Genomic DNA, 16,423 nt, shown 5'->3' on the forward strand with positions numbered 1-16,423 from the left:
AAATCAAAAAAAGGATTGGCAGATTCTACTTTTTCTTCTGGGCCAAGCAAAGATGGCGATTTGTATAAGTAGGAAGGAAAAGGTTGGAGGTTTGTCTGACGGCAGTGCACAAGTCATTTTAAGAAGAATGTGTCAAGCAAGAATCAGAATCGATTTTAACTATTTCAGAGCTATGAGTGATTTAGATTCTTTTACGTGCCTATGGTGTATCAAAAGTGTCTTCTGTTTTTTCAGCTTTTCCCTTCAGGGGTCGCCACAGCGAATCAGTTGCCTCCATCTAACCCTGTCTTCTGCATCCTCTTCTCTCACACCAACTACCTTCATGTCCTCTTTCACTACATCCATAAACCTCCTCTTTGGTCTTCCTCTAGGCCTCCTGCCTGGCAGTTCAAAACTCAGCATACTTCTAACAATATATTCACTGTCTCTCCTCTGGACATGTCCAAACCATCTCAGTCTGGCCTCTCTGGCTTTATCTCCAAAACCTCTAACATGTGCTGTCCCTCTGATGTACTCATTCCTGATCCTATCCTTCCTGGTCAATCCCAAAGAGAACCTCAGCATCTTCATCTCTGCTACCTCCAGCTCTGTCTCCTGTCTTTTCCTCAGTGACACTGTCTCTAGACCAAACAACATCGCTGGTCTCACCACAGTTTTGTACACCTTTCCTTTCATTTTAGCTGAAACTCTTCTATCACACATTACACCTGTCACTTTTCTCCACCAGTTCCATCATGCCTGTACATGCTTCATCACCTCTTTTCCACACTCTCCATTGCTCTGGACTGTTGACCCTAAGTACTGAGCAATGGAGAGTCTGGAAAAGAGGTTAAAAAGCGTGTACAGGCAGGATGGAATGGGTGGAGAAAAGTGTCAGGTTAGATGTGTGATAGAAGAGTTTCAGCTAAAATGAAAGGAAAGGTGTACAAAACTGGTGAGACCAGCGATGTCAAAGGTGTCTCATGTTCCATGTTAAATTAATAACTCATGTTCAGTCAGTGTCATTTCAAGTCCAGAGGAAAGCAAATGGACATCCAAATTTAATAAAAATCAAAACAGAGACTTCAACAGCTCCGGAGTACAAATAATAAAATGTGGTCTCCTGAATATTAGATCTCTGTCTTCAAAAGCTTTTTAATCAATGGCATTATATCAGATTATCATATAGATTTATTTTGTTTAACGGAAACCTGGCTAAGTGAGGATGAGTATTTTCCCTAAATGAAGCTACTCCTCCTAGTCACCTAAATTATCAGATCCCTCGAATCTCATGCAGAGGTGGAGGAGTTGCATCTATTTTTAATTCCTCGCTAGAATTGACCCCTAAACCAAAAATGATCTTCAATTCATTTGAAAGTCTTAGTCTGAGCCTATCAAACCCAATCCAGAAACTACTTCAGCCTCTATTTTTTGTCATAATTTATCGTCCTCCTGGTCCATACAGTGACTTTCTATCTGAACTTACTGATTTTTTTAACTAGTTTAATTCTTAAAACCAACAAGGTCATCAATAGAAACAATCACAGATTCTTGTTCAGTGCTGTATCCAGACTGACAAAGAACCACAGTGTATATGAGCCTAGTATTCCATCAAGTCTCCACAGCAATGATTTTATGAATTTCTTCAATAATAAGATCCTGCTCATCAGAGACAAAATTAATGGCATCCTGTCCTCCACAAACTCCAGTCCTTCTTTAGGTCTCTTAGATCCGGAAAAACACACATCTGACTCCTGAACCTTTGGTTCTATGGATGACTTTTCTCCAATACAGATCAGTCAGCTGATTAAAATAGTCTCCTCAGCTAAACCATCCTCCTGTCTGTTAGATTCAATTCCAACTGTCTGTTAAAGCACTTTGAAACGTCTGTTGCCATGATTAAGCGCTATATAAATAAAGCTTGATTGATTGATTGATTAAACAGTTGCTGGCTGCCAACCCGGATCCACAGAATAGCACATAGGACACGGATAACAGCACAAAGGATAGACAGGGTGATTTGGTGAAGGCTGAAGGGGCCAGAGAGACAGCTGCCAGGATGGTAAAGTCTCTCCTGGAGAAGAACGAGGAGAAGGATGATACTGTGATAGGCAAGGAATTATTAAAGATAGCTCTTAAAAGAAAAAGAAAAAAAGAAACACTAACATAAGAATGAATAAAGCGAAGAAAATTGCTGAAGAAACATGTGAGACACCTCCTAATAGAAGTAGCTCTGAGAACGAAAATGACAACAGTCTGAAAGAGGCTGTAACAGAAAAATGTGATTTGTAAAAGATTTTAAAAAATCCTGCAACACACAAAAGGTTTGACGGTAAAAGTAGAAGACATTTTTCCTGACCTCAACATTTTCCTGGATAGGGTCAGCTTTAATATGAAGTAAAACAAGAAGTGGTGGACCAGTTTTTACAGACCAAGAGTTTTATAGATTGAAAAAACTAAGGAAATAACTAAAAGACGTAATTGCAAAAGAGATGATTGTGGAGAACGGATAATTGTTTGTTTTATTTTCTTTCTAAATGTTTTAGTTTGATAAATGTTAAAAGGTTGGATGTTTCTTTGTTCAGAAAACGCACAATACTATTGAAACGTTTCTTTATGTGAATCTCTTTTGGATTTTGTGTCAACGTGATTATTTTGTTATTTGACTTTTATGAATAAACATGATGTCAAAAATCAAAATCTCTCCCTCCCTCTCGCCCCCCTCTATCTTACACACACACACACACACACACACACACACACACACACACACACACACACACACACACACACACACACACACACACACACACACACACACACACACACACACACACACACACACACACACACACACTCCATTGACGCCATACCCTGAGGCCAGCCTCTCTTTTCCAAAAGCCAATCGCAGCGCACTGAGCAGGCGAGCCTTCGTGAGCCGACCCTCTCATTATACACTCACCAACTACGATCATGTGACGGATGAAGGAACTATCAGAGAAAAAAGAGCGATAGAGTGTGTGTGTGTGTGTGTGTGTGTGTGTGTGTGTGTGTGTGTGTGTGTGTGTGTGTGTGTGTGTGTGTGTGTGTGAGCGTGTGCGAAAGGAGACCGCCTTGTGGAGTTCCAATGGCTTTACGCACTATTGCGCACTGACAGCCGTCAAGAGCAGTGGTCGGTGCAGAGGAGCAGAATTCTAAACTCCTGACAAATACAGGTGAGTTTAGAACACGATGTGTGATTAAAGGTAAGTGTGAAGTCCTGTCTGTATGTTTTTTTTCTGTTTCTCATTGAGAAGTTAGGCAGGAAGCTCTGCTGGATAAATGAAGGCGCATCTGGTATTCACACCGCATGCTTTTTGCATTATGCTTCTTCTCCCACAGTAAAACCATGATTTAAATCATAACGCTAACGAAGCATAACTGCGATGTTGTTGGGCTATGTCTGTTTCATATCAAACTAATACTTTCTCTATAATCTAACGGGCTTTTACAAATTGTATTGATAACCACACCGCAAATCCGATTTAACAGGCGCTGTTTCTGAAAAGTCATTCAGCCTGTTGGATCTTTTACGGCGACGGGGTAATATGAAGTAAATAAGTAAATGGCCACGTAAATGCTACAAACTTTTTTTTTTTTTTTTTTTTTTTTGTGAAACATCGTCTTGGCTCAGCAGCAGTGGACGTCATAGATGCCATAAGACACTATCGCGTATATTGTCTTATCTGAATCAAATTTTGATTCATGATAATTTATAACAGAAGAAGAAGTAGAAATAACAGCAACGGGACATTCTGAGAACAATCTCCGTTGTGATCATAAAAAAGTCATCTAATGATAATTGAAAGTCATTTTGCTGGTGGCCACTTGAAATCTATGTTTGGACCTCTTGAAGTCTTTATACTTTATGGCAAGGCTTTTTTTATTTACAGATGAGGGCTTGTAGTCATTTTGTTTTCAGTCTCATACTCATATAGACTTTGTAGGTGTTAGAAAAGATTTCAGAATCACAAGCTTCCATTTGCCTTTAAAGCCATTTAACAGTGATTTAATCCATGTAAATGGATGCATTTACAGGATTTTGAAAATAAATCCTTCACTCATGTCATTGAAACCTGGTAGACTGGAGGACTGTGATCAAACGCCATCTTGTTAACCACCCTGGTTTAAATGCATTTTGTAGTGTCGTTTGTATGCTTTGATTATTCTGTCAGCAAGGATCACGAGAAGGAAAGCAACACTTGAATGACAGCAGGACATGTGGTTTTAGTGTTAGACATGGTGAGAAACGTGAACCACTGACTCCCCAGGGTCACTGTGAAGTCTGAACTAACAGCTGCTGCACCTACAAATCTAGACACACACACACACACACACACACACACACACACACACACACACACACACACACACACACACACACACACACACACACACACACACACACACTGTCTCTACAAATTGCACTTCCTTCACATGTGGTCATCAGTTGCAGACCTCTGGAACAGGCAGCAGGTAGAAAAGTGATTCGCTGCTGTAAAATATTAACCTCAAGATATTGCAGATTGTGTATCTGTGTTTTCATGCTGATTTTAATTTAAATGAATGTGTTAGTCATGTAGTTTGATGTTATTAAAATGTGAATAAAATAAAAGTACAGTTTAGCTTGCAGCCTATTTCACAGACACATTCCTGTCATTGTCATCACTGCTGAACATGCACATTTTATTTTACAGGAAGAAGACAGTTTTTCATTTCCATCACCAGCAGACTGGCCTGATTCTCAGATCAGCTGCCATCCATTCACACAGGAATGGTGGATCACTTAACGCTTGGTGAGGAGACCTTCCTGTATTATACTGATTCTCAGGGGTCTGACTACAACTACATCTGTCGCCACAGCAACGGTGGTGGGTCACTGGGCACCATGATAACTGACTCTTACCTCTACAATCAACACCACCACCCCTACCTAGGGTTTGCGCTCTCCTCGTCCCCACATCACTCTGAGGATGACCTCAGTGACTCCTCCAGTCCTCGTTCCTCTGTTTGCTCCAGCCCAGAGTCTTTGTCGCCAGTGATGCTCCATGTTCTGGACTCGTCTTGTGAAAGCAGGAAAAGCAGGAGCAGTGGGAGCTCTAGCTCCTCGGGAGCAGAGAGTCAAGACGGCCTTCTTGACCTCTTGCTGTCACAGACCTCTCTCACAGCCGCCTTATGCTCTGACACCACCAGCAACTCTCACACTTTATCTTCCTCGATTTCTTCATCCCAAACACCGCTGTCGCCCTCCTCATCTGACCCTCATTTGCCCATTGGTTTGGTCTGGGAGTCAAAAAGGGAGCAGCGGTTGACTCTCATCCAAAAGGAGGCCAGACAGGACTGCTATGAGTTCCCTGCCTTCCTCGATGAGCTGCAGGATCCTGCTTCACTGCTCTTTCAGCCTACCCTAGAGGAGATAGAGGAATTTCTAGAGGAGAACATGGCAGTGGCAATACAAAAAGATGAAGATGAGAACGATGAACAAGTGTCCATAAGATCAAAGGACGCTGAGGTTGAAAGTAGAACATTAGCAGAAGTGTTTGCGTCACAGAATTCAGATAAGAATTCTCCACTTTCCTGTCGCACAGAGATGAAAAACACACCATGTACATCCGACAAAGACAGCTCGCTATCAGGAGTGGACGTTAACAGTACAACTGGTTCTCATTCTGCCAGTAGTGAAGTTGAATGGATCAAAAAAGAGGACTGTGGTTCATCACACTCCCCATCAGAAAGCACCAGTGCTGCATCGAGTGTCCCTGTCATTCTTCAGATCCAGCCAATACAGATCAAACAAGAACCAAACCCTAGTCCTACATCAGATTCTATAAACCAGCAAACACAAACCCAGAAATCCAAGTCCCTGTCAAATCAGGCCCAGTCAGATATCAAAATCGCCCAGCTCCTTGTCAACATTCAGGGGCAGACTTTTGCACTAGTGCCTCAGCTTCTTTCTTCAGCAAGCACTACTGACTTAAGGAGAAACACATGTGCTTCTTCATCCAAATTCGTCCGGATTGCTCCAGTGCCTATCGCCGCAAAGCCCATTGGGCTTGGAGAAAATGGAGGTTCAGCCACAGGGGTTCTCACTGGAGGTCAGAGGTACCAGAAGAATGCGGTATCAGAACTTATTAAAATGCACAAGTGCTCCTTTTCTGGCTGTAGTAAGACGTACACCAAGAGCAGCCACCTTAAAGCCCACCTGAGAAGACACACGGGGGAGAAGCCCTTTGCTTGCACATGGCCCGGCTGTGGATGGAGGTGAGAAATGAAAGCACGGTATGAGTTTATGTGCATCACAGAGATTATGGTCTCACATTCACATTCAGACAGCCACTCAGTGGTAGAATTGCCCTCTCATTGTCTGATGCTCTGTGGTTGGATCCCACATGTTGAAGTATCCTTGAGCAAGATACGAACCCCAAATGGTAACACTTTATTTTAAGATACACCTATTCACCATTAATTAGTTGCTTATTAACATGCAAATTAGTAACATATTGGCTCTTAATTAGTCATTATTAAGTACTTATTAATGCCTTGTTCTGCATGGCCTTATTAAACAACCAGTAAGCCATTAACTAAGAGTCTTCCCTCAATAACCTCAGAATTCTTGCTTATTAGTATTAAGTAAGGGATTTGTTGTATATGAATTACGATCTCAATATGCTTTGCTTAGTATGGACTTAATAAGGTGGTAGTACCCCAAGAATAGTTATTCTCCCTTAATACCACTTAATGAACATAACAAAACACAAAATTACAAATATTAAGTGTCCAAATAACTCTAAATTAAGTCTTTGTTACTTAGAATATGTTCCCCATACTAAAGTGACATCTTGGTCATTACTAATTCACTAATAGTTGAAAACTTATTAACCAACACATGTTCCCTAATCTAAAGTTGCCTCCTTTTCACAATTAGTTAATATGTTATAGCACATAACTACTGCAATAAACAAGTGATGGGTTACATCTTTGAATAATGGATCTATCTATACAGTAGGTTCCCTCTCATTCAGTGGTAGAATAACAAAGACAGCACAAGTACAAATACCTCATTTATTAAACCGCTTACTGGTTGTTTAATAAGGCCATGCAGAACAAGGCATTAATAAGTACTTAATAATGACTAATTAAGAGCCCATATGTTACTAATTTGAATGTTAATAAGCAAGTAATTAATGGTGAATAGTTACCCAGACTAGAAAAGTGCTATATAAGTCATCTACATTTGAGGATTTATCTTCAAAATTTTACTACATACAGTTTTACACACATGTAGTGTCATAAAGACATCTTTTACTAAGGGTTATCATAAGGTCATTATAAAAGGAAGGAGATTATGACACTCTGAAGTAAAGTTCAGATTTTTGTCAAGTGCAATAGGATGGGGTAGTTTCTTTTTTGAAATAATGAAGAGGACTTCCTATATGCTAAGGGGGTGAAATTTAATATCAACATAAATACATCATAAAAATGTGATGAGTTTGTGAGAAGATCTCAGTTTGTTCTACGGATCGGAGGTGAAGGCTTCATCCTCAGGGCATTTGCACTCAAATTCGTTCAAGAAGGTAACAGTTTGTTCTATCCCACATACTGGCTGTGTGCTCCACTATCTTTGTGTTTTTGTTCCATGGAGAAGTTAAAGATTAGATAGAAAGCTCTTTGAAGTTGTACACAAGCAGACTTTTGTCCCCTGCCAGTTATTCCGCTTGTTTGCTCACTGTCTGACAGCACACACGCACACATTAATGTAGGAGGGATATATTGGATTATTGCAAAATCCAGTTTAAAGTTTTTTGGTTACTGACAGGCTCTTACAGTGCCAACAAGTACCTTTCAAAACTTTGATTTTCATCAGTAATTTCATAATTTCTTTGATGTGAGGTGAAAAATCCACATTAAGAATTTGAGTTTATGACATTGATGTTTAGGATTTAGATTTTGGGTAAGGAGAGTAAGGTCGATGTATCTGTTTGAGGAAAAGCCACAAAGATAAGTATGGCACAACTCTGGCTTTATCAGTCTCCCTGTAACATCAGTTATGCACCTGCAGCGCTTTCTCAGAGTATGAATTATATCTCAGAATGTATTCAAATATTTTTTATTGACACAATATATTGCATTCAGAATGAAAGCAGTTACTGTCCTTTTATTAATGTGGTGTTAAGATTGAAAGGCATCGACCCACCCACCCACCCACAACTAGAACCAAGGCAGTCAGAGACTGCAACATCCAGAGACACCCCTGAATTTAAAGTTTTACCCTGGCCTACTTTCATAATTCAAAGCCCTATGTTTGATCTATGGTCTTACTCACACTGGCCTTTATCATTTTTCTATCTTATCCAGATCCTTCCTGAGTGTAAAAAAAGTTGAAATTTGACCTTGACCTAGTTTTCTCAAGGTCATGGTCATCTCATTTTCATCCCCTTTGCTGCCAGAGTAATGTGCTTTTTGTTTCATCTTTCTATCTGTAACGGTTGCAAAGATATTTGGTGGACTAACGAACGGACTAACAGACGAACACACAAACACGGACAATTACAATACATCACCGCTTTGAAGCAGGATGTAAATAGAACCAAGGCAGTCAGAGACTGCAATATCCCACAATTTACCCTGACCTACTTTCAGGGTAGGTCAGGTTGAAGGCTTCAGGTTAAGTCAAAGCTATGTACTAACTCTGACCACAGATCAAAGCTACGGACTGACGGATGAACACACAAACACTTTTAATTACAATACATCCCCTTCACGGGATGTAATAAGGGGTGCACATGAGAAAAAAAAAATTGCTAGAGTATAGCCCTGTTCAGAGAAAAGTCTAAGGTATTAGGACCAGTAAAGACATCTCTCAACGCAGCAGCTTGCATTTTAGAATAGAGTATAACTTTATTGATCCCTAGAGGAGGTTCTGTCAGGGAAATTAACATCTCCATCACACACAGCACAATGAGTACACAAAACACAGAAAAAGCACACAGAAAGCACCAGCACATAGAAATTAGTACCAACACCAAATAGAGTAATAAATAACCCACCAAGAATATATAAATAGAAAATCATAAATATGCATTGAAATAAAATAAATAAATAAACAGGCCTAGTTAGGCATGAGTAGAGTGAAGTGTCCATGGTGTTTGCATTGTTTTTGATGTATTATGTGTCTCATCCCTCAGCTCTCGTGTGGACTCTCTTCCTCTCCCCCAGAGAGGAGTTGAGCAGTTGAATGGCTTGGGGGAGTTCTTAAGTCTGTTGGGAGGCGCAGCCTCTGGCTGCTCAGGCTCCTCAGGCTTGTCTGGTTGTTTGCTACAACTGAGGAGGGTGGCATTCATTGTCCATGATGTAATTTTATGATTCATGATGAAATTTTATGATTTAAAATGGACATTGTCCATTTTAATCATCTTGAAGCTATTCTATGGTCACCAGTAAGAATGCTGTCTTATTTATACCTACACATCAAAAATGTATTGTTATTTACATTTATTCTGTTGTATTACTGCAGGCATTTTTTCAATTGACTGACAAACTTATTTTCAAAAAGCTCAGACACTCAGAAAACACTCATATTGTATACCGTACAAAGACAATATAGTTGCCACTCATTCGGCAATCAACGCTCGTGACTTCACTTCATTGTAGATTTTTGGTAGTCCCTCACGTGATACAGTACACGCATTCTATTGACTGACGGTATCCGGGAGTGTGCTATGCTCCGTGAGTCTCGGACGTGAGACACGAAAGTGTTTTAAGCAGTCTGTGAAAGTGTGGGAAAAGGTAATAAAGATAGAAGGTGGTTTAATGTCAGTATGGGGAGGGTTCATAAACTTTTAAATTACCTTAAATAATAAGATAAATAGTTTGTCATTCTATCGCAAAGTTGTTAATTGCTTGTGGTTCCTGGAACACATTTACTGTGAGGAACAATGGCGCACTGTATAATTAAAGATAAATCAGATCACATCTGTTCATTTTTGGTAAATATATTGAAAATGTCATGGTTTAATCTAGCGGTCCCTAACCTTTTTTGCACCACGGACCAGTCTTCATTTGCTCGATAATCGTTAATGACGCCAGGACAGCTGCAGTCTAATAATAAATTATCGGCAGTGGTTTTATGTAAGATACAGACGTCAACAGACAATAAACAACATTTTTTGATAAATTGATAATCAACATCTTTGGAAACAAAATAATTGTAAGAAATAATTATATGTAAAACTCGATTGAAGTGACTGCACTGATGAGGTTTATTTTGAAATATAGCGACTTACAATTCAACGTAGGAGAAATACTGATCATTTCCAATAAAAGGGTGGACAACTCAATCAAATAATAAATTACAATAATGAGAATTAGTGGTTGTTGACCACTGATCTAGGGGTAACGGGAGACAATGGCATCTGAAGTGTGTTCCGGACGTCTGGTGCACTCGCAGTTTAGTTTTCTTTATGGTCACTGAAGAAAATCCTGCTCCACAAAGACAGGAGGTTTGAAATGGAGGCATGGTTTTCAATACTTTTTGGGCGATCTCAGGATAATCTGCCTTGACTGTAATCCAGAACACTGGCACGGTTGTGGGCGCTTTATTTAGGGGTAACCTGTCACATGACCGAGACCTGTCAAACGGGACAGACGCATGTGCGTCATTCCCCACAGATGTCCCTTTTCAAAATAAAACATCTTTCAGACTCCGAAATAAATAAAACCGAAGTAATGTAAATTATTTTTTTCTTTCTGTGCGGTGTGGCACCAAATGACCCATGAACCGCTACTGGTCCACGGCCCGGGGGTTGGGGACCACTGGTTTAAAAACACCCAAAGTAACACATTTGAACGATCATAATTTGACCGTTATGTACGATAGACAATTATCAGAGTTTGGAAACTGCTGACTTTTAAAAGATCCAGTTCTTGCCTTATTCGTAGCTTGATTTACCCAGAATTCTGGGCTCTTTGTTGTTGTATATTTTGCTGTATAAGATTCAAAACGTTATTAGTGGCACAGGTCTGGCCACCAGACAGACCTCTCTCATACCGGGTCAAACTGTTCTAAAGCAGAAAAAATGTTTGCGTTGGAATAATCAGAGATGTCCTTGAAAAAGACGTCATCAGGATGTATTGTGCCACATCCTGCATGTACCTTCAGCATTACTGAAGCAGGCTACAAACATCACAGACGCTGACTTTTGAACTCTGCGCTGGTAAGAGTGTGGAGGACATGATGTTCATGATGTATAAACACAAGATCAATGTGGGCTTTTCCAAAACAGGCCTTTCTGAAGCGTTCCTGAGCACCTGTACGAATAGGCTTTCAATGATAGTTTTTTTTGTATCATCTTTCAACATTCAACATTTCAGACAACTGCATGAGATTTTTCTGGATTCTGAAAAGTTTTACGGTGTTATAGATTGCATGATAATCATCTGTTAACAATCAACCGGTTTACTTGCATGTTTTTTGACTAGGTATTTTCTGAGTATTTTACATATTTTTCAGACTTTACTGCCACGTATTTGAAAACTAATTTTAGATGTAGGTTTAGATCAAGCACATTTTTCAATAATACCATTTAGTTAATTAGTTTAAACATTGACATTATTGAAATAAATAGAAATGGTTTACATAATTAATTTTGTTTTCATTCATGTTTTACCCCTCAGTTTTAGAAGATGCTTACAGTCACTGCAAAATGAACTTGTGTAGTCTTTAAATGCAACTTCAGATTCAGAACATTCAAGTCCCTTTACTTCCCATGAAGTTTAAGGTGATATTTTAGATGTGGATACACTGAAAATGTAACAAACACGCAGCAGCATGCAGTATTTTATTACAGTTTGTTGTAATAAAACTGTGGCTGTGTGTGCTCCATGTCTGTCATTGGGGTAGTGGCAGCTGATGCATTCCGCATCATAGTAAAACAACGCAATTGGCTGGTGACAGCGCTGTCACAGCTTGATTTATGTGAGAGGCAAAGATGGAGTGCTCAAATTATCTGTCTTTTTTTATTATATCATAGGAAATAACCGACTTCTTATTGACTTCTGACTTCTTCAAGGTTGGGCTAAAATGAGATTTCAATCCTATTTTCCTGATTTAAACATACTTCAATAAAATCTATCCAAAGAGGGTTTATGGTTGTATATATGGCTTGTCATGCAGTTGGTAAATGTCTGATTAGTGCTGCCGTACACGAATGTGATTTCTGCTTAATTAAGCAGAGTTAAAGCAGAGCTACTCATAGACTTCCTAAAAGGATTCACAAAAGACTTTTGAGTTGACAGGATGAACGTGACAAAAAAACAAAACCAAAAAAAAAAGGAAAATTATGATGGCAAACAAAGAAAAACTGCACACATGTGCTTGCCAGAATTTGTTACTGTAATTTTCCAGTTGTGTAAGGAACCTAACCTGCTAACCATTCTCAGCTGTTTTCACTATGCACTGCTGGTTGTGGAGTACTGCTTAGTGACAAGCCAGAACAAAGCCTGCAAATGTGTTTCCCACGCCCACAGTAATATGCACACTGCATTTTGTGATGCATCCAAGCTGAGCAGTTTTGAGCTGAAAAAAATGACAGTCCTGTTGTAATCAGGAAGGGCATGAATCAGGAAATATGACTTTCAAAAAGAAGGCTGTTGAAGAGACAGCTTAGCTTGAACATGGTCAACATGCCAGCAAAAAATGTAGATCGGTAGAACTATCATGCTGTTGGTTTAAGTCCCAAATATTTGTTCTGTTGAAAGATACCCCTTCTGCACTAAGGTATTTTGACTCATTTGGAGTCGGCAGGATAGTTGTACATGTATCATGTTCCAGCTTGACACTGAGATAGCACAGCTTTTAGGGTTCCATGTGTTCACCGACACATTAACATGCATATGGTCAAATGCAGCACCGGGAATAGAGATCAACGGGGCAAACCATTGCACGAAATAGAGGGACTTTCTAATCTGACCGATCAATCAAAGCCGGTATCCCTTCATACAGTGGTTGTAGAGACTACTATACAAGACGGCACCCGCATATCAAGAGCAATGAATATTGGCACACACCCAAATGAAGCAATCTGAAAAGTTTCTCATTTGGTTACATGTTTAATGGGCTAAATTCTTATATCCTTTTTTGTTAAGATGGTGTCAGTCTTGAATGGATTAAAGAGGTTAGAATTAGTTACCTATGAAGTATCAGGAGCAACTTTACTAATCAACCAACATGTTTCAATTTGTAGCCTTTGTCTGTTACAAAAGTTGTTTCCTGACACTGCAAACGTAACTAGAGATTTTATTACTTAACAATTTGTACCCTAGCTTTCCCGGAAGCAAGTGAAATTGTGAAGGAAACCTGTTCTCTGCTTCTAAAATCTTGGGTGGATGTCCTGTCTTCGGTCAAAATAAAACTGGTACCCATTAATTGTCAGAGTTACGTTAGAAACAATCTTTCACTTTGGCTTAATGGATTTAATGTACGTAAATCTCAATTTGTGCACATTCACAGATGTTGAGTGTCAGTCACATTCTGTAAAGAAGTCATGCACTGTATAGTTGTGTTATAATTTGGAAAATATTTGATTTTGATGGTTACACAACACCAAAGACATTTAAAGAGAAGTAGCCTCAGAGTGGGTAGCTGGGAATTACCCCTCAGCCAGGTGGCTGTCTGTACTAGCTGGCATTCTGAGCCTCTGTTATGATATCAGCAACTCAAAGTATGAGAGATCAGCAGATGCTCCAGCTACAGTGAGTTAACATTGATGTAATCTAAATCGATTTATTTTCAGGCTTACTTTCAAGCCACAAACTCAATGAAACCTCATGCGTGAGTGTTTGTCTTTGATTGCTTTGCCTTTCTGATATTATGTCTTTGCTTTTAAGCTGCATCAGTTGTGTTACTGGCTATTAAAGTGATGAATGGGCCACGCTATTATCCATGTCTAGATTTGAAATGGTTTGAAATAACTATGAGTAATATTTATAGATCTCTTTATGCCTTGAGTGAGCTGCTGCTGGTGGTGGAGCTGCGGCAAGAAGCCAGTCTGTGTTACAGATTAATCAGATTTTAATAATTTAACCAATTCGCACAATTAAACAAGCACACACATGGCCTACATATAACCACAGGAACTCTGTCATCTTATTAACCCTTCGCTGTTGTAATATCCAAACTGGATTGAGGCCATGGAGACCTACTGTATGCCAGAGCTCATGGAGACCCAAGCAGAGCAGGACAGGAATAGACCTAACTTGGATGCGCATTGATCATGTGTTGAGCTAAATATGGAATGGCTTTTTTACATCATGGGGACGATGCATGCAATACATGTACACCACCCTACCTGTCAGATTACCGTTTTATAAAACTGCCAGACATGGTTTCCTTCTTATCTGGCCCCTAGAATCATTGCCTAAGAATTATCTAAGAAGAGATTGACACAGATGTGGCACTACTTCCAAATTAATTCAGCAATTTCGCTTTGAGAAAAGTTTGAGAAACTTTGAATATGTATCATGAAAGAGACCCTTAAAATTAAAAGACAATGCTACATTATTGAATTAGGTCATTGCTTTTTTTTCCTGCAAGGTTCTCCAGGTCTGACGAGCTGTCCCGACATCGTCGCTCCCACTCTGGAGTGAAACCATACCAGTGCATCGTCTGCGAGAAGAAGTTTGCCCGCAGCGATCACCTGTCGAAACACCTCAAAGTACACCGCTTTCCAAGAAGCAGCAGGACAGGACGTGCTGCAAACTGACTCCTCTGACCCCACACTGACAGACTGAGGTTCAGAGCAGAGAGGGATAGGAGGAGGGGGCTACGTGTTTTTATTAGTGTCTGACCAGTGACAGAGGAGGGGGCAAACGTACAAACATCTTTTACAGGAATCTGTGCATTACTTTTTACCTTGTGTGAGTGTTTATATTGAAATATGTACGTGTGACGTACATTCATGGTACTGTGATAATTTATTGGGAGGTGAGAAAAAGACTAAAAACTAAATTAAAACAGAAAACTGTTACTTGATCCAACACCTTCACAGGTGGAATAAGCTTCTTGTATAATACATGTTTGTTTGTTTTTTGTCTCATTTAAATCTTTTAGCTTATCTGCTTTGAAGAAAATTAAATTTTTTGCTACTTTGAGTATTTTTACACTTTGAGATGCACATTTTATTTTATAATTGTGAAATTCAAAAGCCTGATATAAAAAAATACAAACAATTGCATCAATAAAAGGTCTGCTGCAATTGTAAACACCCCTTCTTTGTATCCACCAGCAGCTAAATGTTGTATAAGAGCATAAAAGCAGCCTCAGCAGAAACTCTTTGCTGACTGCACATCAGAAATGACCGCATTTCATTCTAGATACAGAATAGAGTAAACAATGCAACATTCCGTTAGCTTTAAATATGTGTCTGTGTTGCCTTTGGGTCTGCAGACAGGAAAAAACAAATGTAGAAACCTCAGACACAATAACAAAGTTCATGTCCATGTTGTTGAATCACTGCTCACCAACAAAGCTATTATGTAATTTGAACTGGCACACATTACAATTCTAGTTGTCTGCCTCAATGCTAATTATTTCCAGTCGATGCTGCAAACATGCATTTACAGCTAAATCATTGTTTTGGGATTCCTGTCATTGCTGTGTAAAAAGAAAAAGTATTAAATTGAACAGTGTGGGGTAATTTGCATTGCTGAGAAAGAAAGACTGATATAACCGACGGATTCACAATGATTTAAAACATTGAAATCATCTTGCTTGCTCTACTGTTGAATAAACTTGGTCTTTGAATTCAATAGATTTATTTTTGACTTGAAAGAAATAAGGTTTTTACAAATGCAAAATAAGGGTTTTTATCTGTTGCTGGATATTTTCCATTCGTGCCAATAGTTACAAATATATTGAATAAATTCCACCAAGAAAGCTTAAATTCATGTATTAAAGCAAGCCTGACTTTAGCCAAAAAGAAGCCACAGGACAAAAAAAGCAGCAACGTACATTATATTAGCACAAGCAGAGGAGAGATGTAAGCCCTTGTGAACTACTGTGTATATAGACCAAAGATGCTGAACACAGCTGACCACAGGAGAGTGTTTGTAAAAAAAACTTTTGAAATCAACTGCATTCATAAAAGAATGAATGTGCTACATCATTAAGAGGTTCATAAAATAGCCTGGAATTGTCCACTCATACACCTTCGAATTAGGTCTTACCTAGCCTTAACTCGCACATCCCTGGTCTGATCATATTAAATCTCTCACCTGAAATGAGACGTCTTTCTGTAAAGCAGGATGAAGAATGATTGTTTTTATTTAGCATGTGTCTTTCTGCATTTCAGTTTTGTTTCAGTTGTGAATTAAACCAAATGAATCATGGGAGGGACACAAAATACTGAGA

At 39.2% G+C, this 16,423-nt stretch overlaps 1 protein-coding gene across 2 annotated transcripts; it reads left to right on the plus strand.

Annotated features, from left to right (window-relative positions):
• The first annotated feature begins 3,044 nt into the window (after positions 1-3,044).
• On the plus strand, positions 3,045-16,120 carry LOC137613306 (Krueppel-like factor 15). 2 transcript variants are annotated; one of them, XM_068342424.1, is made up of 3 exons: positions 3,045-3,224; positions 4,716-6,279; positions 14,609-16,120. In XM_068342424.1, the coding sequence occupies exons 2-3, from the start codon at positions 4,793-4,795 to the stop codon at positions 14,775-14,777; spliced, it is 1,656 nt and encodes a 551-aa protein (XP_068198525.1). In that variant the 5' UTR covers positions 3,045-3,224; positions 4,716-4,792; the 3' UTR covers positions 14,778-16,120. The 2 variants fall into 2 exon arrangements, with proteins under 2 accessions (XP_068198525.1, XP_068198516.1); XM_068342415.1 differs by having other exon boundaries at positions 3,046-3,194.
• The last annotated feature ends 303 nt before the right edge of the window (positions 16,121-16,423 follow it).

The sequence above is a fragment of the Antennarius striatus genome, chromosome 2 (assembly GCF_040054535.1).
Source record: "Antennarius striatus isolate MH-2024 chromosome 2, ASM4005453v1, whole genome shotgun sequence".
NCBI classification, from domain to species: Eukaryota; Metazoa; Chordata; class Actinopteri; order Lophiiformes; family Antennariidae; genus Antennarius; species Antennarius striatus.

What these genes read in the sequence shown, in the direction of transcription:
- LOC137613306 (XM_068342424.1), top strand. Translation starts at nt 4,793, where the DNA reads ATGGTGGATCACTTAACGCTTGGTGAGGAGACCTTCCTGTATTATACT. An exon ending in TGGCCCGGCTGTGGATGGAG is followed by an intron (nt 6,280 to 14,608) that starts GTGAGAAATGAA and finishes TTTTCCTGCAAG; the next exon opens with GTTCTCCAGGTCTGACGAGC.